Below are 21914 nucleotides of genomic sequence, written 5' to 3'. Positions count from 1 at the left end.
CTTTACCAGATATCAAACGATATTACTGAGCCTCGCATTTAAGCGCAATTAACCATGTAACATACTCTTCGGAACCCGCCCCTGCTTTTGCCCTGGATAAATTCCTACTGCCCGGCGGCAACTTCAATAGAGCTTTGTACTCGAAGTCACCACTCCGTCTCCTGACTGGTCCTACAAAGTGTGCGGTGCGTGCCTGGAAGGATGCGACTGTGGCTCCGGGCTGGGGCGGCAAATTGACGCGTATGACCCCGCTGTATGATTCTGACCGGCTGGGCAACCTGTGGCGGACGAAAGTGTTTGATAGATGGGATATGATTGGGATTAGTAAGGTGGAGGATCTCTGGGCCAGAGGCGCTGTGAAGTCCTTCGAGGCCCTGAAGGTGGAATATCAGCTGGATGATAAGGAGTATTTTCGGTATATTCAGGTGCGCCATGCCTTATCTTCCGTTTTTCCCCCTGGGACTGATATTCCCCAGTCATCCTCACTGGAGGACCGTATCCTTGATGGCCACGTCCCTGATAGCACGATTTTTTTAACTTATTAACAACAGGGCTGACCTGCTGGAGAAGCTTCGTGCCCCCTGGACGGCAGATGGGCTCGAACTAGACGACGAGGACTGGCAGATGGCTGTTTCCTCTCATAAAGAGGTGGCTATTCCGGCTCGGCTTCGTTTTGTCCAACTAAAGATCCTCCACCGTGTGTATGTGACTGGTGTACGTCTGGTGCGAATGGGGCTTGCTACGGATGGACTGTGTAGACGTGGCTGTGGTATGGATGGTACTTTTCTTCATGTCTTGTGGGAATGCCCGGTGGTTTCAACTTTCTGGTCCAGGGTGCATGATGTGATGGGACGTGTTACTGGAGTCCCCCTCCTTCCCGAGGCGCAACGCTGTCTGCTCAATGTGTGGGAGCCTACGGATTGTACGGCTGCCCAGACCTTTTGGGTCACTCTGGGCAACATGGTTGCCAAGAGAGACATAGCTCAGCTCTGGGGCTCCAATAGACCGCCGAGGCTCAGTGCCTGGAAAGACAACATGGACTGGTGCATGTTTCGAGAGAAGACTGTGTACGAGGCACGGGGTCGTCCTAGAAAGTGGAACAGGGTCTTGGCACAATGGAATGCCTACCGAGGCGATATCTGTACCCCTCCACTTGATTATGCCGAGGATATTCCCTCCTCCCCATGAACGGCGTTCCTTTCACTACTTACATTCTATACTCCCTCCATAAACCCCCTCCCATGTTAGACTCGCTCCTGTTTATGTATACTCATTCCCCTTTTTCCCCCCCCTTCCTGTGAGCCTTACCAGTATTCTACCATGTGCTTGTTTTTGTTCGTTTTCCATTTCGACAAAATTATAAAATTAAACCTTTGGTATCCTATCGATTATTGTGTTGTGCACTGCACCATAACGGACGCTGAGTGGCCACCACTATTGTATATGTTTTTTATCTACTTCTTTTACTGTTTGTCATAGCGGCCGGCCCGATGGGGTTGTAGGCAGACGCTGTGTATTGTGCATTTGATAAATAAAGGTTTTAAAAAAAAAAAAAATTGGATATTTAATCGAAGATTTTAAGGTATTTTTATCTCAATAATTTGTGTACCCTAGACACTTCTGAATGAGAAGATTGTTGAACCATGGTCCGTGATCAATACCAAGTTAAAATAGTGTCTTATAGAACTCCATATTTCCATTTACAATATATAAACATACATGACAGGTGGCTGCAACATAGATAGCATTTACAAATTCAAGCCGCATTTCAAGTGTCTTGTCTGCTTGACTATTTCTAATCCAATAAATCCAAAATATTACCTCTGTAAGAAGGGCAGTGCTGAGATGAAGACTGGAAAGTGCATCCAGGACTGGAACGGTTAGTTGTGTGTTTTGCTGCAGAAGAGCGCTATAAGAACGAACACAACATTGTATGATATTGCCAGATTGCATTTTATTTGTGTACAATACCTTATTAGGGCGCATTAAAACAGGGATCATTTTTTTTGTGTGAACTAGTTTTATGTGCATTGCAGCAAAGCCCAACTTTAGAAGGGCAACCAATAAACAAGAGGATAAAGAACCAAGTATGGGAGGAAACATCAGATGTACACTATTCAGAAAGACCAATGCTCGAAGGCTTAACGTCAGTACAAAATAGGAGCGCCCACATGACAAAGAAATTGTTACTAAAGACAGCGGTCCCTAGACAATTTAAAGTAGAGAACAACTTATAAACATATGCTATATAGACAGTATGTTCTTTGTCGAGCAGGACAGCATTTATTTGAGAAATAAGAATTGTAAATGGAAATAATGACAAATACAAGTAGGGCGCAACCTGCGACCCACACATACAAAACAAAAGTAGGGGGAGGGGGTTCAGGGAAGGGGTCTGTGTTCATGTATGCTTTACCGAAAACAAATAAGATTCTGTTTGACTGCGTGGTGCAGAAATAATAACTGAGGCCTAGTTAGCATAAGAAACACTCACTTTAACAAGACATAGCAAATTTGGCTTCAATGTAATAGCATCATATCAGTGTATAGGTGTAAATCCAAATTCTGCATGTTGCTAATGCACAAAAATATAAAATGTGCAAGAATAAATCTAGAGAGCAGGCACAGCAGTCTGTCAGAGTTTGAAACAAAATTCTTTTCAGAGTGGTTATCTTTCTTTAAAAACTTTCTTAATAAATGAGCGGAGCTAAACTGAAGACTCCTCTTCTCAATACGCTATACACAGCTCTCAAGTGCATCTAAGGAGCAAAGCTTAGGGGCCTTTTAACGACCGGCTGAAAGAGGCAACCCAGATATTGAGATGGATAGGCTACTAAATTCTCTGTACTCCTGGATTGATGTTCCATGTATTCCCAGCCTGACAATAAGGAATATTTAAACAGGCAATGGAATTAATTAAAGATCCAAAGCTGGAGAACAAGAACAAATAAGGCAACAAATAAACATAGAACTTCAGCCCTACTTTAAAATTGACCACAAAGTACAGATGGACGTGGTAGCATGCATCATTCACAGGAGAAGACTTGGCACTGGAAGCAGAACCAGAGGATATTGAGATCTGAAAAACTTTGCTCTATCTCTTGTGCTTGTGCCTTTTAAGAAGATGGTACGCGAATGGGTACACTGGTAGCCTTAAATGTCATTTGGTTGGGTTTTAAAATACAATTCATATTTGAAGCAACAGCAGACTGTGAATGTGTGGTCTTACTTGAGTTCTTTAGCAACATCATTGTGTTGGGAATCTTCCAGTATCTCTGGAAGGCTGGTAATGATGTCATGCTGGATCTCTACTGGAGCAACACTGATGAGCTGCATTATCTTCGTGGTGAGGTCCTGGAAAGTGAGAGACACTTAGCACACCAACAAATTTAGGATCAGCATAACAATTGTCCTTAAAACCCAATACTATAGCACAAGAGGCTTATTATAAGAACTGACAAGTCTACGTGTACATCAACAGAAAATATTGGCAATTCACAAATGTATTAAATCATCCACCACCGGATCTCTATTTTCTTTCTATTTTCCTATGGTCACATATGTATTATCTAGGTACAGGTGCATGGTATGCCTGCCATCACCAGCATTTGACAATCATGAACAAATGGCATTTTTACGAGTTCACGTCTGTGTGGTAGGAAAGGCATTCATACTCTGAATCCTCTGGGTATATACTTGAGCCTGCTATTTCTTCCTTTTAAGTCTGTTTCTATTTCCAAGTGAACACACGTCTGACAACAATCATCTTCATCTAAACCTTTCATACATCAACAGGTATGAACAATGAACATGCTTATGTAGAGTGAAGTTCAAATGACACATGCACAAAAGCAAACACGCAGAAATACAAGAAGTCATATAGCTTTGGGTTTTAGCATTGGCATTTCTGCACATTTTACCTTGGGATGCTCCTTGATCTATAGGCCCCCTCAGGTCTTGCAGGGGGTTTTCTTAAAGCACTGAGGGATGTCATTGTTCCCCGGGCACAACGCTTTTCCCACTACATTGTCCTTAGGGATTTGAATAAACATCTAGACCAGGCAGTTGCTGGGGATACTCAAGAATTCCTGGACACATTGAACCTTGCCCAGCTGACCTAATGGGTTAGCCTCTCTAAGCATCTTGGGGGTCATATTCTCGACCCAAATTGCTCTAATTTTCTCATCTTGGCCGAAGACCCCCTCCTGGTGCCTTAGTCCGACCACTTCTTGACACACTTTTCCTGGGTGGCTGCAGATATTCATTCCCGCCTGGTCCAAATGCGAACATGCATCCGCCAAAATTGACCCACTTGCATTTAGCCAGGCCCTGGTGGCCTCCAGGCCTGATCCTGCCAATGACCTGGAAGGGGGGCTTGCTGGCTTTACCAACTGGATTTCTAAAACAATGGATCTCCTATCCCCTTCCCCCTCCATAGGCATTCCAGTGATTCTCCTTCGAAGCCCTGGTTCATGCCCGATCTGAAAGAATTAAAGCAGGAGTGTAAGAAATTGGAGAGAGGTTGGCATAAGGAATGTTGCCTTCTGGCAAAGCTTATGCCTAGGAAAAGACAAACAATGTATTACACCACCATAGCCTAGGCAAAACGCCTCTACTACTCGGCCCGCATTGATTTAGCCAGGAATAACACCAAGGAATTTTTTTCCATTGTCCAGAGTTCGCTGGCACCCATAGCCGAACGGAGTACGCTCCCATCCTTGAATGCCTGATGCGAAAAACTTTCCAGTTTTTTTATGGATAAAATTAGCACTATACAGGCGTCATTCACTTCCTGCAGCAAGGACACGGCTGTGCCCTTGCACTCGCGGCCTTTGCCTGTTTCTCCCCCTCATTCTTTAACTGCCTTCGAACCCATCGACCTGCGTAGCTCACTTAGAATACTTAAGGCCCTGAAATCAGGCTCTCGATCGGACCCCTGCGCTGCCAGACTTCTGGCCACTGTTGCGGAGACGGTTAACCCGGAAGTTAACAGACTCATTAATATGTCCCTTCAGGAGGCTCTGGTTCCGCTGTCTGAAAGCATGCCAAGATCTTACCTTTATTAAAAAAAAACAACGCTTGACTCTTAAAGCCCAGTGAGCTATCGTCCCATTTCCTTTTTGCCCAGTGTGGCAAAAGTTTGTGGAAAAGTGGTCAATAAACAGCTTACTGAGTTCATCGAATGTTCGGGCCTTCTACATCCACTTACAGCACTGAGTCAGCTCTAGTGGAAGTGTCCGAGGCCATCCGGGATTGTTTGGATGCTGACGGGAGGGCAGCCTTGATTTTGCTTGACCTCTCTGCGGCATTCGATACTGTTCCCCACTCGTTCTTGCTCACCCAACTTGCTGACATTGGCATATCTGGCACTGCTTGGGGCTGGCTTAAATCTTTTCTGGAGGGCCGGATGCAACAGGCATGGCTCCCCCCGTCTGCTTCGTCTCCACAGATGGTGTCTGTGGGGGTCCCACAGGGGTCCTCCTCGAGTGCCCTCCTTTTTAACATCTATGTTACACCTCTGGTCCAATGGGCGGAGGAATTGGGGGCCAAAATTGTTCCTTACACTGACAACACCCAACTCTTGGTCCTGTGGGGAAAAAATGAGTATTCCACTTCCTCCACAAAAAAATTGTCTGACCACAGCTTTTCATTGGCTGGCCTCTGCCCAACTTAAATGCAATGAGGAGAAATCCGAAATCCTCCTTTATGGAAAGTTTCCCCCTAAGTTAGAGAAACACTCTGGCCGTCTGATTTTGCTTTGCCAGCCTCGGCGGGGCAACCCACCAAAAATCTGGGGTTCTGGTTCGAGGAGAACCTTACGTTCTCGTCCCAGATCAAGAAGTTAGCCGTGAATTGTTTGGGGTTACTTAAAACCCTCAGGAAATTTCTTCAACTTCTTCCTAGGGTTGCTAAAGAAACAGTCACCAGAGCCCTCATTTTATCTCGAATTGATTATGCCAATGCCCTGTACGTTGGCCTCCCGGGCTACCTGCTTAACAAACTACAAGTAGTCCAGAATGCAGCGGCCAGGCTTCTCTTTAACATCCCCATCAGAAGCAGCGTGAGACAGCACCTGCTCGCACTTCACTGGCTGCCCGTAGCAGGACAAGTTAAGTTGAAATCTCTAGTTATGGCACATCGTGCACTGCATGCCTCAGGTCCAATTTACTTGCGAAAACACTTTTCCTTTCACACTCCTTCGAGACGACTGCGCTCTGCTTCTCAGCTCCTGGCTCATGTACCCCGTTTCCGACTACAAATGATGGGTGGCAGCTCCCTTGCCTTGAAGGCTGCTCTAGCATGGAACTCGCTGTCTCTTGCTCTCCGTTTCATTCAGGACCCCCTTATTTAAAAAAAGAATCTGAAAACGTTTCTATTTATCTAAACTGACTCTCCCTCACTCCTCAAGGTTCGCACCGAACACTACTCGGAGTATCTGTGCATGCTACTAATTCAAATAACATAACATAGAAACACACACATGTACACCCAGATTCCAAGTGAACACATCCTACATGTCACTGAAAAAACATAATAAAGATGGCTGTGAAGATAAACAAACCAGAAACGAAAAGGAAAAAGTTACTTGGCATTGCAGGCTCCTCACCTTATGAAAATCCTCCAGGCACCAGACTGCATGTGGAAACATTTACCTAGCAATACAACTCAAGTTTTTCAAAGTAGGGGAACATACCCCACCTGGTGTTAAGATCTGCATCCGTTTTCTTGTCCTAACATTCTTTCCTGGGCATCTCGTGGACTACGATTTCATCTCAGAGCAGATCATCAAATGTAAAGAAAGTCCAATTGGTCGCACACTGCTTGTCCTATCAGCGTGTTGCCCCAAAGCATTGTGGTCCATGAAGTAAGCATCAGCGGGTGCGCCTCTGCCAGGGTCTTGAGCAAAAAATCAAAGTTGCGTTGGCCATCCCTGGACACATGTTTCGAGGTTGTTACCTCTCGTCAGCAGGGAATAGGCATATATGTAGGGGTGCTGCGTAGGCTGCCAAAAAATATCCTCAGGTCCGGTACCACTCGTGGCACGCAGGTGCATAACCCGGGCTCGTCAGCCCCACCAGCTCAAGGGAGCTTGAATATAAGAGAAAGTCCAATTGGTCGCACACTGCTTGTCCTATCAGCGTGTTGCCCCAAAGCATTGTGGTCCATGAAGTAAGCATCAGCGGGTGCACCTCTGCCAGGGTCTTGAGCAAAAAATCAAAGTCGCGTTGGCCATCCCTGGACACGTGTTTCGAGGTTGTTACCTCTCGTCAGCAGGGAATAGGCATATATGTAGGGGTGCCGCGTAGGCTGCCAAAAAATATCCTCAGGTCCGGTACCACTCGTGGCACGCAGGTGCGTAACCTGGGCTCGTCAGCCCCACCAGCTCAAGGGAGCTTGAATATAAGAGAAAGTCCAATTGGTCGCACACTGCTTGTCCTATCAGCGTGTTGACCCGAAGCATTGTGGTCCATGAAGTAAGCGTCAGCGGGTGCGCCTCTGCCAGGGTCTTGAGCAAAAAATCAAAGTCGCGTTGGCCATCCCTGGACACGTGTTTCGAGGTTGTTACCTCTCGTCAGCAGGGAATAGGCATATATGTAGGGGTGCTGCGTAGGCTGCCAAAAAATATCCTCAGGTCCGGTACCACTCGTGGCACGCAGGTGCGTAACCCGGGCTCGTCAGCCCCACCAGCTCAAGGGAGCTTGAATATAAGAGAAAGTCCAATTGGTCGCACACTGCTTGACCTATCAGCGTGTTGCCCCAAAGCATTGTGGTCCATGAAGTAAGCATCAGCGGGTGCGCCTCTGCCAGGGTCTTGAGCAAAAAATCAAAGTCGCGTTGGCCATCCCTGGACACGTGTTTCGAGGTTGTTACCTCTCGTCAGCAGGGAATAGGCATATATGTAGGGGTGCTGCGTAGGCTGCCAAAAAATATCCTCAGGTCCGGTACCACTCGTGGCACGCAGGTGCGTAACCCGGGCTCGTCAGCCCCACCAGCTCAAGGGAGCTTGAATATAAGAGTACTTACTTGCACCAACCTTGGTGAAACACTCACAAACTTTTTCCCAACTCTTCAAGTCATACGCAGTGCATATACCAGAGTGCAGAGGGGCGATCCGGCGGAGAGGCTAGCAGTGTGCTCCCATCGTTGATTTCAGAGCATCAAATGTAATTTCATTGAAAAATATACAAATATAAAATAAGGGTAAGGTGTTAACAAGAACAGAGCAAGGGGTGAAGGGAAATGGGTTATGGGTAAGAGGTAAAGATAGCGATTAGAGGCAAGTACTTAGGAGTAACAGAAAATGGCAAAGCGCTGGGTAAAATGTGACGAAAAGGGGTGAAGGATTAGAGATTAAGGCTAAAGTGGTATGGGGTTAAGGACTTTAGAATAAGTGGTTAAGGGTATAAGATTAAGGGTAAGGAGTTAAAGGAATCTGATTAATGGTAAGAGGGTAAAGATGAGGGCAGAATCTAAGGGTAAAGGGTATGGATAGGTATTAAGACTAAAGGGGTATATGGAACGAGGCAAAATGGCGGACACAAGCTTGTCTGAGTGAGGCAGGCGAGGAGCGCTCTCCGCCACCTAAACCCCTCTACACCCCTGCTCTGAGGGAAAGCTGTTTTGGAGAAAGTGAAGCGAAGCTAAGCTCCTAGCGAGTTCTCTTCCAAATATCGCATACAGTGCTGGGGAATGTTACTGTTTTTGTTGATACAATTGTATCAACAAGATTGCTGGCGAGCAGTGTTTGCGGCCGCTTACCGGAGGTTTCTGACGAGCGGTGGAGATGCGGACTCTTGGCTTCCGCGGGTGAGAAATGCAGCAACTGCTGCACGGACGGGGGACATAGCGGAAAACCGGAGCCGGAGCCATGTGAAAGACATGGGTCCAAAGAACGCCGGCGCCATTCCTAAGGGGCTGAAGACTCGTGCTGTGGCGGCCGCCGCAATACCCTCTCCTGGACACGGTGGGGGGCCTCTTGGTGTTCTTGATAGAGCTGACACAGAACTGGATATAGTCTGCAGCGAATCCCCGGGTGTAACGCCCGAAAATGTGAGGGGCCCTCCGGGGGCTGTATTTGGCAAAGAGAACGCTGGGGCAAAGAAGAAGATCCCTGGTATGTTTAAAAAAAAACTTCTGCCAAAGGTAGGACCCCTCCTGCTGAAACAATTAAAAATGTGATGGCCTCTCAGGCAGCAGTCAAGATTGGTGGTGGAGGCTCAGGCAATCCTGGAACACCTACCAATATTTTGGCATCTTTGATAAATCCAAGTGCTTCCTTAGTGTCAAAGGGGCCGATTGCTATACAAGAACTGGGGGAGCGCGAGCTGTAAAATGAGTGTGGAAACAGTGGATATTGCTGTTGTAAACTCTGCACTCCTCCAGTCTCCAACATCCGGGTTACTTAATCCACAAGTGATGCCCCCATCTTTTTGTCAACTGTGTCAGCTCCGGTAAGACTCAGCAGGGGTCTGTGTTTAACAGCAAGACTTGCAGCAGAGATGGGATAACAGAAGTTGACTCCAGTGGCAATTTTTTCTCCATGTCAGACATCTCTAATAATTCAATGACTGAGAGTACTGAAGGCGACTGGGCTGACAACAGAAGATTAACTAGCTCTGCTCCTCCGGATGAGGCCGAGAACAGTCTTTTAGCTTCTGGGGAAATTAACACTGTACGCAAACTAAAGGATTTACCCCAGCTAATCTCGAGTAACCGGCCTGCTAACAATGGCTCTCCTGTGCTGGGTCATGCTTCTGATGGGGAGCCCAACGATAGACGGGTAGTCATTGCAGGAGTACAGGGAGGGAGTGGATGCCCCACAGAGTCGATAGAGAACGATGTTACCTTAGCCACTATATACCAGGCAATAATGCCACATCGTGAAGAGACAAAAGCAGATGGACTGAGGATGCAGGGCGCGGTGCAGAAACTCCAGAATACGGTGCGTCGTGTTGTTAAGAACTGTATGGAGATCTCGGCCAGGATTGGTGAAGCTGAGGGCAGGATTTCTACAATTGAGGATGAAATTGGCCAACAAAAAACGGACTTATCTTCCTTACATTCTCTTCTGGAAGATATAAACTTGAAATTAACAGATTTAGAAAACAGATCAAGGCGGAACAATCTGCGCGTACTAGGCGTGCCGGAAGGAACGGAAGGGAAAGACATTCGCCTATTCGTCATCGACCTGTTTTCAGAAGCTTTTCCTGAACTGTCTCAATGGAAGTGGGAACTTGAACTGCAGAGGGTTCATAGATTTCCCTTCCAGATACGAAGGGGCAAGACAGGGGTGGAGGGTAAACACAGAGCTATTTTGATTTGTTTAAATAATTTTCTACTCCCTGTATGATTTAGCAAGACCAGACCGTAAGAGAAGAGGGAAGGGTTGTGAATTTTTTGTACGCCCAGATTATTGTCAAGTAATAGTCCAGCAGAGATTGCATCTCCGTCAATTGATCCCGCAGTTTTAGGCTAAGGGGCGCAATCCTACCTACTAAATCCTTCTAAGCTCAAAATCATATTTAAAGATAAAATATTATTTTTTATTTCTGAGATTGAAGCAAAGGAATTTTTGGGATCAATCTAGCGGGAAGGATACGACATTGGTAGTCAGACTGCTTTTCTCTCATTGTTTTTGTTTTTCCTTTTTTTGTCAGTTTGTAAATTGGGGGTAGGGGGGCTGGTGTAGGGCACTTCATCCTTTCTCTCCATCACCAATAGGGACTAGACAGTCCCTTTGCCTCATTTGGGTGGACGCATGGGGGGGTTGGGAGGGGCTTTGGGGTGGGAAAGGTGGGGGGGGGTTGGTTGGGTTGGTGGGTCAAGGAATAATACACTTAGATGTTCGTATTGGAGCAGCACCCTTGTTAGTGTGAATAAAGGTTTCATCAGCACATGTTTTGAATTGATTTCGGCAGGCAGTCTGTTGTTAGGAACAAAGCAAGCGAAGTCAGATTTGGGAAATCAACTTCAGTTTGAAAATGGGTAGATTTGCAGTGTGTTCATGGAACATTTGTGGCCTGAATGATAGGAAGAAAAGAGGGATTATGGCTCAGATTCTCACATCAATGAGGGTGGATTTATTATGTGTACACGAAACCCATATTGCTTGGAATAACAGGGGTTGGTTGAAGGACCTGGGTTTAGAGCTTGTCGGTAGTACACGACAAGGGTCAACAACGAGAGGGGTGGCAGCTTTCAAAAGGTTTGGTTGGGGGGAGTGTAAAAGGGTGAAAGAGAATCTTTCTGGTCGTTGGGTGAATGACGAGTTATGGATAGAGGGTCTTTCATCAACCATTTGCTCAATCTGTGGCCCCAATCTTGATGACCCTGGTATGATGAACGACCTTAGTATCAAACTAGCCCAATGGCCATCTCCCTTGATTCTTTGTGGGGACTTTAATCTTCATCTACCAGGGAGTGTTGATATATTACGTGATTACTGTTATGCAGGGAGAAAAATAAAGTCTTTAAAGCAACTAGGGGGCTAGTTAAGGATTTTTGGTTGTTGGATATATGGTGTGCGAAAGGGAAGGGTGCCCCAGGGAATACCTTTTATTCTGCACCACATTGTAGACACGTACGTTTCGACGATTTCTTTGTGACGGCAGAGCTTGTTAACACTGCCAGGATGCATATTCAACCTAAAATAATCTCCGACGTGTGGCTCAATGCTTAGAGCGGCAGACCCTGATGCAGAGGTCTAGCCCGGGACCAGGGTTCAATTCCCCGCCTCGGCGGGTCTTGGGCTCAAAATTTCACGGACCTGATAATTCTCGCCTCGGTGCCTATTCTAATCATAGAGTCCCACTCTGCAACTCTGGGCAATAGCTTGCTTAATCTCCACAACAGTCCCCACAACGCTAAGGATGCCTGGCCTCCACCCTGGGGGTGCCCAGGAGTGGACGCCTCACAGGGAAAGCCAGGACGGGTTCCACAGCGGTATTCGTACAAGCGCCTTGAAACCCTTGCGGGTGAGTAGTGCGCTATACGAGTATCAATTTACATTTTACATTTTTTTACCATAACCCGATTTTGATAAACTTAGAAACTGGCTTCTGACCGCCCATTAGAGCTTGGACTTTTGAACGAAAATTACTGGTGGACTCTGCCTATTGTGAACAGATGTCCAAATGGATAATAGATATTTTTAAGCTCAATCGTGGCTCTGCGTCTGTTCAAATGGTATGGGACGCTTTTAAAGCTGGTGTCCGTGGAGAGACCCTAAGTTATTCTGTTAATAAACAGTGTAAATTACGGTCTGCTTTGTTGGATAAGATGAATAAACTTTGGCAGCTAGAAAATAATTTCATGGTTGCAGTTAGTAATGGCCAGGATACTGAACAAATGTTTTTAGCAATTTCTACAGCAAACTGTACACTGATAAGGCTATTTTGGGAGTTGAAGAAAAAGTAGCAGAGTTTTGCAGCTAGACCGAAATTTCTAGACTTACATTTGATGATAGGATAGATCTAGAGACAGACATCACCTGGGAGGAAGTAGAGGTAGCTTTAACATCACTGTCTGTTGGGAAGGCGGTGGTACCGGATGGGATTCCGCTAGAATTTTATCGAACTTTCCGCTCTGTGGTCAGAGAGGATTTTATGGCAACTTTCTTGGCTGCACAAAAGGGGAATGCACCATTATTCTTGCGGAAATCAATTATCACTGTGTTTAAAAAAAAAAAAAAAAAAGGTAAACCGGTTTTACTCCTGTCCTCCTATTGACCTATTTCTTTAATCAACTCCGACAGTAACATTTATTCGAAAATTCTGGCTGCACGATTATCGAGTGTTATAGCAACCCTCGTCTCACGGTATCAACATGGGTTCATCCCGGGACGAGATACAGCGGATCATGTGCGACGATTAATAGCACTTTTAGACTGGGCACAAGCAACAAATTTTATAATGGGGATAACCCTGTTGGATGCCGAGAAGGCATTTGACAGGATTTCCTGGCCCTATATGTGGGAGGTCCTAAGATTGAAGGGTTTTGGTCCGGCGATGCTGCAGGCACTGAAGTCACTGTATCTGTCGCCAGTAGGTTGCATTCGATAGCGGGTCGAGAGTCGGGCTTGTGCTCAATCAATCGCGGTACACGGCAAAGGTGCCCGTGTTCACCGTTGTTATTCGCTTTATACATTGACTTTTTTGGGGGAAAGATAAATCAGTCTATTGATATCAAACCTATCCATGTCCAACATATTGATTATAGAGCTCTAGCCTATGGGGACGATATTGTCGTTGTCACCAGTGACATTGGTACCGCATTACCGGCAATCCAGGCCTTGACCTCTAATTTCGAGCTCTTTTCTGGATATAAGCTCAACATTTCCAAAACCCAGATTTTATTAATAGGGGGAGAATATCCGGTGAACATTACTACTGTTTCTGAAGTAACTTATTTAGGGATTAAAATCTCCTTGTCAATTAGCAAGATACCAGAGTGAAATATGAAACCAGTGCTTACTAAGCTGAATTCTACACTGGAGAGACTTGATCATTTGCATTTATCCCTATATGGAAGATCAAATATCTTTAAAATGCTGGTTCTCCCCAAATATCTTTACATGTTCAGAACAATCCCCGTAGAATTTCCGGTTTCTTGTTTTAAAAAATTAGAGCGGATCAGTTCCAGATTTTTATGGGGTTATAGGCGTCAGAGAAGGGCCTACAAAAAGATGGTACTGCTGAAAAGTCGAGGGGGTTCGGGTATCCCATATTTTATGTTATATTTTTGGGCAGCGGCTTTGCAGTTTATTAGCCCACTGATAGTTGGGGATCGGGTCAAGATCTTGCCATGCCATAGTCCAGTAATTTACGCGGTTGGTCTGGGGGAGGAGGCCAACGGCTGCCTTGTTAAAATCCTAGAGCCTAGTTACTTCAAGAAAACTAAACACAAGATTCTTAATGCAGCCTACTCTGTGTGGAGACATGTTAAGCGACATCTTGCGTTGCAAACCTTAATGCATATACTCCCTTTGTTGCCGCCGGGTTATTTCCTTTGATTTTCCGTGATCAAACCTCTTACAGATGGTGCCTAAACGGTATTCTAACTTTAGGTGACTTATGTGATGAAGGCCATTTGCGATAATTTTCTGAGCTCCAAACAAAAGTTCCATTAAATTTGCGGCTTTCTAAATTCGTTAGGTCCGGGGGTTGAACACCAACTGAGAAAAATTCTGCTTAGTGAAAGATTGGGGAAAACACTTATTGGTCAACGTTATACTCAATTGATTGAGGTACTTCCAGATGATGTACAGTCATGTCAAGATAAGTGGGTTGTGATGTTAGGGAAAGAAGGAATTAATATTATAGATTCGCTTAGTCTTGCAAATAGAGTTCTGTTGACAGGGAGGATACGCACTCAGCATTACATGGCTATTTACGATTTGTATTACACTCCAAAAAAGATCTCTAAATGGGCCACATCTACGGGGACTAAGTGTAAAAGATGTGGTGTGCTTGCTGCAGATGCAGTCCATATTTTCTTTTCCTGCCCAAGATTAGCTGAATTTTTTGCATCCATTGAACGTTTTTTGGGATTAATAATGGAATCAACAGTTTGTATAACTGGGGAATTGGTGCTGATTGGGCTGAATTCTGATACTACTGCTCACACGAGATCCAATGCAATGACGTCTTTTTTGTTTATTTGTATGGCAACTGTGCGAGCTTGCATTACAAAGGAGTGGATTAGCCCTGAAGCTCCGTCTTTTTTGAGTTGACGGGCAAGATTATTATCTATGTATAATTTGGAAATAACTATCTAAAAGATTACGGGGAGAAGAAAGAGTGCAATGGGAGCCAAGATTTGGGCACCTGTCACGGACTGGATTTAAAAGCAACTGAGCATAAGCATAATCGTTTCTTTCCATACTCTTTTTTAAGTGTACTCCCTCATTGGTCTTCTTTTTTTTGTTTCATGGGATCTCGCTTATAGCTGCTTCACCTTATACGCTTTTTTTTGGATTTTTAATATTATTTTTACATTTGTATTGTGTAAAGTGTTGTATATATTCCTTGCATAAAATTGGGAAATAACCAATAAAGAAATAAAAAATAAAAAAAAGACTAAAGGGGTGTAGATACTGTTTAAGAGAAAGGGGATTAGTGATTAAGGGTAAGCATACACTAAAGGTTTAAGTATAAGGAGTTAACTGTATAGGTAAGGAATGAAGAGTAAGAGGTTAATGGTAGAGAGCATGGTATTAAGAGTTAAGGGTCAACGGTTTAAGGTTAAGAGGTTAAATAGTCAATTATGAAGGGGTAACGCAAGGTAAGGGGGCAAAGAGTGAAGGTTAATGGATTATGGGTAAGAGGTAAAGATGGGGTTTAGGAATAATGCTATAATAGTAAGGAAAAATGGCAAAAGCTGACGTGAAGGGCAGGGTGAAGGGTTAGGGAATAACGCTAAGGGTATATAGGCATTAAGAGCTTTAGGGTAAGAAGTCAAGGGTAAGTGGTTAAAGGTTTAATGTTAAGGGGCTACATTGTAAGGTGTGAAGGGGTAAAGCACAAAGGGTAGGAGGTGAAGTAAAAGAGGCAAGGGGTTATGGGTAAAGGGTATGAGACCATTAGTAAACTGGTGTTTTAAACATGGAGAGGTGCGGGAGTCATGCCATGTGTTATGTGTTCCGGGAACCGTAACTGTCGAATTTCAGTTGCTTTGTGTATTTGAGCCTAAATCCTGAAAATCAGATCTTATAATGAACTTCTGCGATCCTCCCTCTGAAGAGAAGTAAAGGCTTCTTACAGTTCCGGTCTACCACCATTACTATGAGGGCCAACCTTTATATGGGAATGGCATGGAACTTTTGGGAAGTGACTGCCCCAAATGCATCAGACTCATCGAAGTACAGAAACACACAGACTCCTGACCTTTGCAATGAAGCCACCACTACAGCTAGCATCTTTGGTCAAGACATGTGGATGACTAATCAATACCAACACTCAGAACTGCAAACTGATATTAATGCAACCAAACAATGAACCTCAGATACTCTCTGAGCATGAAGGACTAGCAAGTGAAAGTAGGCTTCGTAGCGCTCTAGAGACACCAGCCACTTCCCCACATTGAGGTTCAGCAAATCCAGTCTTAAAGACAGCATTTTTAGGTTTCGCCCTGGCCGTAGCACCTGCGAAGCAGGTGCTCCGCCCAGGGCGAATTCTTATGATCCTACAGTATGGGGCTTCGTCCCGCCTCTGTAAATGTAAATGTAAATGTACATGTATTTATATAGCGCAAATCGCCCACATCCCAGGCATCTATGCGCTTGCTTAGGGAACCCGTCCTGGCATTCCCCTGTGAGATAACCCCGGCAGGGTATCCACAAGGTGAAAGCCAGGCATCCCGCCGCGAGGGGCCGTTGTGGAGATTAAGCAAGCTATTGCCCAGAGTCGCAGAGTGTGAACCCATGAGTCGAGAAGGCACCAGAGCGAGAATTATCAAGTCCGTGGAATTATTGAGCCCAACCCCCGTCGAGGCGGGGTATTGAACCCTGGTCCAGGGTCTTAGCTTCCGGGTCTGCCGCCTCTAACCCCTGAGCCACACTTCTCCACATTCCATTGGCTAGCTCCATAAATGGAGGCTAGCCATTGGAAGAGATTGGCTGTCAATCACGCTTTCCCCATGAAAACGCGATTCGGTGGCGTTTGACTCTTTTTTTAAGTCCCGCCCCTTGTTGCCGTGTGTCCGGGGCCGCGCTGTAATTGGCTGCCGGCCCGGACACCCCCGTGACTTCATTCCCCGGGCCGTGCTGTGATTGGCTTGCTTTCATTGGTACAATGGCTTGGCGTGGTGACAGCTTTTTAGGTCTCATGCACGCTTTCACTTTGTCCCCCTGGTTCCAAGTACGGGCCTCGTTTCGGGAGGCAGAGTAGTGTCTTCCTGCGGTGAGTCGCCTCCTCCACCCCTAATCCGCTGCTTTTGGGCTAGATGCCTCTGCCCCCAGACATTGTATCCTGTGTTCTTGCGGCCACCCTGCCTCAGAGACTGAGGTTGGCGGAGAGGTAGCGGCTACGTCACCTGGTTGGGCGGATACTGGATTGCCTCTGAACTCAGTCAACTCACCCATTGCATTAGTGATACCATACAGCGCCTGCTATTCCCAGGACGACCGCAGTCCTTGGGAAGGTGATTTGTGCAATCAGCAGGGAGTGTGTGCATTTAGGAATCGGTTGGCGGCGTGAGGGGAGCAAGCAGATAGGTTGTGGCAGCAGCCTCACCCCCCTGTCTTGTCGGAGGCAACGTTGGCGTCGTTTGTGGGGGAGGGGCAAGCACTGATTAACCTGCATATCCCGCTGTGGGTGGTTGGCCGGCTGGGAGCCCTGGTGCTTGAGAATGTTGGTGAGTCGAGGCCTTTGCCCTTCGTGGGGCGGTAGGGCAGTTACTCAGATCACATGGGGAACAAGTGTGGAGAACTTTGAGCCGAATGCCCGTTTGCAAGAGTGTTAGCTCTTAGGCTAGGGGGAAAGTGTCCGCCCTTAGTTTGGCTGGGACCACACCGGATCTAGCATGTGTTGCAGGGCGTGGTGGCCAGCGAGATTGGTGGGTTTTTGAGGAGGGGGCTGGGGAGCCTGCATACCTACTGGTGCATGTGTTCCTACTTCATACTGAATGGCACGTCGGCTAGTTGCATCAAAGGCGTGTAGTTGAAGTCGCTGCAAGCCCCGTGAATGAGCCAGCCCAGCCTCTAGCGACCACTTGACCAAGCACAGCATGCTCCGCTACGTGATTTTGAAGGGTCAGTGTTCGGCATGGTGTTGGCTTACGGATGGTTTGGGCTGTTCATCCTGTCTGTGTGGATGGTGCTAGGGATGACGAGTCGGCGGAGACAGAAGTGCTTGTGTGCTCCTCCAGTGCCCATGCTTGCTGGGACGGTGGACGATTTATCCCAGTTGGCAGCCCTCCGACCAGGCAGAAACTGGCAGTGTTGACGGCAGATGAGGGGTTCGTGACTATGCTCGGGGATCAATTGGCTCGGTTGCTAATAACATGTTAGGCCTGTGTACAGTATAATAGCAATTTGGTATGGAGGCCTCTGATCTTGTCCAGCTAGCGGATGACCGACCCCCACAATACACACGCACCTCTCACGACAGTACACACCTACAACTGGTACCAGTCATATGTGTACATACATCTCCCAGCCGCGCGCGCACAACCCGCCAGCCCTGCATGCCACGTCCATGCGCCATCTCTTATGTTGCGCACGCACACCTCACAACAGTATACACAACTGACTGGTACCTGTCTCATATGTGTAAATACATCCCCGGGAGCGTGCATGCAGCCCTCTCTTCCGAACCCGGTTGCTAATAACATGTAAGGCCTGTGTACAGTATAATAGCAATTTGGTATGGAGGCCTCTGATCTTGTCCAGCTAGCAGATGACCGACCCCCACAATACACACGCACCTCTCACGACAGTACACACCTCCGACTGGTACCAGTCATATGTGTACATACATCTCCCAGCCGCGCGCGCACAACCCGCCAGCCCTGCATGCCACGTCCATGCGCCATCTCTTATGTTGCACACGCACACCTCACAACAGTATACACAACTGACTGGTACCTGTCTCATATGTGTAAATACATCCCCGGGAGCGTGCATGCAGCCCTCTCTTCCGAACCCCCATCCCAGCACCACCCATGTTTGGAGCCGAGGAGGAGAGTTCATCGCCAGTCTCTGGCTTTCAGTAGTTGCCTGTAAACCCTCCACACCCCAGGTGATCTGTTGCCATGGAGACCGGTGTCCTCCAGCTTGGCTGTTCATGTGTTCATTTAACAGGCATCCGGCAAAAACATTTCCGCAGCAGTGGAGGAAAGAAACACCCCTGGTAACGGACTAGGGGAGGGACAGGAGCCCCCCTCACTCTGTCCTTGTTTGTTAGGCATCTTAATGCTGATCGAATTAGTGCCTGTGTGAGTAACAGAGTGCAGTAGCTACCAATGCATATTGGTGTCATCTTTTTCTGTTTGCAGAGATTCAAACATTAAGATCAACGAATGGTGTGAAGTCTATTGGAGCCCTTGTCAATAACAGATCTGGGCATCAGGTACTTGTCTGAAAGCAGGAGTCACCCGCTAGAAAGTAACATGTATGTCCCGGCACTTTCCCAGCTGGCCACTCCGGATGGGTGATAAAGCTGGGGAGACTCACCTAGAGAGTTTGAGCACCAGTATTTGATTTTATTATTATTACTTTTTTTATAGCGCAAACATGATTACAGGGGGTATCAGAGCGCTTTACAGATTGGCTGTTACGAAGGTACTGGAAGTGATAACAATACACCGGCCGGACAAGAAATAATCATAAGACATGGCATGATTTATGTGCCTTATTTATTGGTTTTGGTGCATTGATGTTATTGCGTTTATGTATAATGTTTAGAGTTCAGAAATCAAACTAGTGTTTTAATAATGCCAATATAGATTTTTTTTTGTAAGTGTGCAGCATGATTCGGTTTTAGTTTTCCTATTATTATTAGCATGCAACAAATTATTTATGAGTTTATGTTGAGCATAATTGTGTTTTGGCCCTGCTCGACGTTCACTCTTACCTTTTTTTAAGCTTTCTGAAGCTATTGGCATTGTAAATGACAATGCCATTTATTTATATATTTTCAAACCAAACACATAAATAAATATTTTGTCATTTACAATGCCAATAGCTCAAACTTTTCAAAAGGCGAAACCATTGCATTGTAAATGCTTGTTAACTTATTCTCCTGAATCAACAAATTCAAGAGATAAAGCAAAAGGTCACCACTTATATGGACTCTTTGTTTAGGAAGGCAAACATCTCGACCTCCAACATCAAGGCATAAGCTAAAAAGCACATTGTAGCAAAGGAAGGCTTCACCAGGAGGGTCATGGAAGAAGTATGTAGTGCTCGCGACAAGATTGGTAATCCAGCAAAATGTCTCCCAATTGGTGGGAAAATGTGAGACTGTGCCTCACTAGAAGCTGGAGATGTGTGTAGGGGAAGGCAGGGCAGGGAGGGGCACAGCGATTTTGATATCGCAAAGCCTGTGAAAAATTGCAGGGACAGGAGATGCAGCTGTTGTTCGTGATGGTATCCCTTAGATTCTATTTAAGCCCTGAAACGAGCAGTACATTTGTTAGGACGTCTGCTGTGAGGGTTGTTGCGGAAGGAATATTGCACTCTGGAGTTGTCCTAAAACCTCCAGCACTGTTGGTGGAAATGCTTCACCACTAAGGCAAGGCCTAGTGAGCATGCTGTGCCAAGGAGCAGTCAGCCTTCTCTGCAAACAGCTGTTCACTGTACAAAGGCATGCCTATCCTAAAGATTTCCAGCAAGGCCTGTGAGTAAGAAGAGCACTTCTCAACAGAACTTCTTGTTGCTATGGCATTATTTTTAAATGGAGGATATTGGAAAGTCATTCCCTAATAGGAGACTACCTGAAGAGGAAAGGAATAGCATCAACGTGTTACTGTAGGCTTTGATCCAAAATAACTCAGCTTCCTGCTTTCTGATGATCTTCGGTGCATCAAGGAACAGGATTTGCTGACAGACGGGAAATGTGGGAACCCAAATCATCACAAGTGTGTACCCGCAACAGGATTCATACCCTGATATTTTTGCAGCAAACAATTAACCAACTCCCTAGCAAAGCTGAAGAACTTTGTTGTTGAAATGCTGAAAGGAGAGCAAGACCTGCTACAATATGGTACAGAAAAACAGGAACAATCACCAGTGCATCAGTCTGCAACCTTTTTAAAAAAAATCCCATGCCATCACATCCGAGTCACGTGGGCTCACAGCTGGAGTCGTGTGGCGCTACCCACAGGAGCTCAAGAGCAACTTCAAGGAAAAATGTTTCAGATCCAGTCTGGCATCCAAAAGATATTCATAAAAGGAGGACTCTGTGGGAAGAAGTACCCATCAGAATTGGTATGATGCAATTTCATTTGTGGACACCTATGAATAAACAAGGACCAAAATGAAAATTTCACTCTAGTGTGGTCACATCAGAAAGAGAAATTTAATTTAGCTATGATTAATGTTTGAACAGAGGATGGATGCAAGAGCAGATGTTAAGAGCACATTAGCACGAACATCAAAATGACCTCCTGAATTTTACATTAACCTCCTTGTCATTGACCTGTTGCCTAAGAGCAGGGATCATCACTGTTAGCTCTCTTTATGCATTCCAAATAGTCCCGTTCCAGAAGAGCTCCCTCTAGGCCCTTTCCATTGTTCCATAAATCAGACCGCACAAGCAGACAAAGCACATGGACAGGGTACGGACTGGGTGAAGACCCCCTGGAATAGGAAGAGGCTAACCGTTTATTCCTGAGCACTCTTGGACCACATCTAAAATCCATTTAGTCAGCCTCTGTGTCCAAAACAAACTCCCAGAAATAAAATAACTCTCTTAGGGAAATGAGGTTGTAGCCCATTCCTCCACTCCATACTCCTAGACTCAAACAGTGTCCAGAGTCCATCTGTGGATGGTAATCACATTTCAGAGGAGAACATTGCTGGTTCTGCTAGGGGTCATGGCATGGTAGTACCTTTCAACCTGCTTCCTCTGCTGCTGAATAAATTCAGTCTAAAAGTGACAATTATGAGAACAGTATTTCTGTACCAAACGTGGCACTTGGTTATCTCTGTTAGTATGTATTCTTGCAGGAAGGGTAGAATTTCTGAGATGTGCATAAAAAATAACGTTAAATCGCTATTCTAAGGATAGAAACCAGGTAGCTTTCTATCAGTTCATCCGCAGCAGCAAATTACCCCCATTATCCAAATCCCAGCGTCTTCCACTAAGAATAGGATTTTGGGGGGGACGCTAGAGGGCGCACACGCGGAATGGCTGCCTAACGCTGCAGCTCCCGCACCTTGGCCATCGATCCTTGATTATCCTTGACCACGGATG

At 45.9% G+C, this 21914-nt stretch overlaps 1 protein-coding gene across 1 annotated transcript in view; it reads right to left on the bottom strand.

Annotated features, from left to right (window-relative positions):
* FANCD2 (FA complementation group D2) overlaps window positions 1-21914 on the bottom strand; it is a 1101131-nt gene that overhangs the window by 964128 nt on the left and 115089 nt on the right. The window contains exons 9-10 of the mRNA XM_086938826.1: window positions 3230-3354; window positions 1822-1909 (exon numbers count right to left, since the gene is read on the bottom strand). Coding sequence (XP_086794952.1) covers window positions 1822-1909; window positions 3230-3354 — 213 coding nt within the window. The remainder of the gene's footprint in view (window positions 1-1821; window positions 1910-3229; window positions 3355-21914) is intronic.

This window comes from Lissotriton vulgaris, chromosome 9 (genome assembly GCF_964263255.1).
Source record: "Lissotriton vulgaris chromosome 9, aLisVul1.2, whole genome shotgun sequence".
In the NCBI taxonomy this organism is placed as follows: domain Eukaryota; kingdom Metazoa; phylum Chordata; class Amphibia; order Caudata; family Salamandridae; genus Lissotriton; species Lissotriton vulgaris.
Note: the sequence above shows the minus strand (reverse complement) of the source record. Positions and strands in the feature narration are given on the sequence as shown.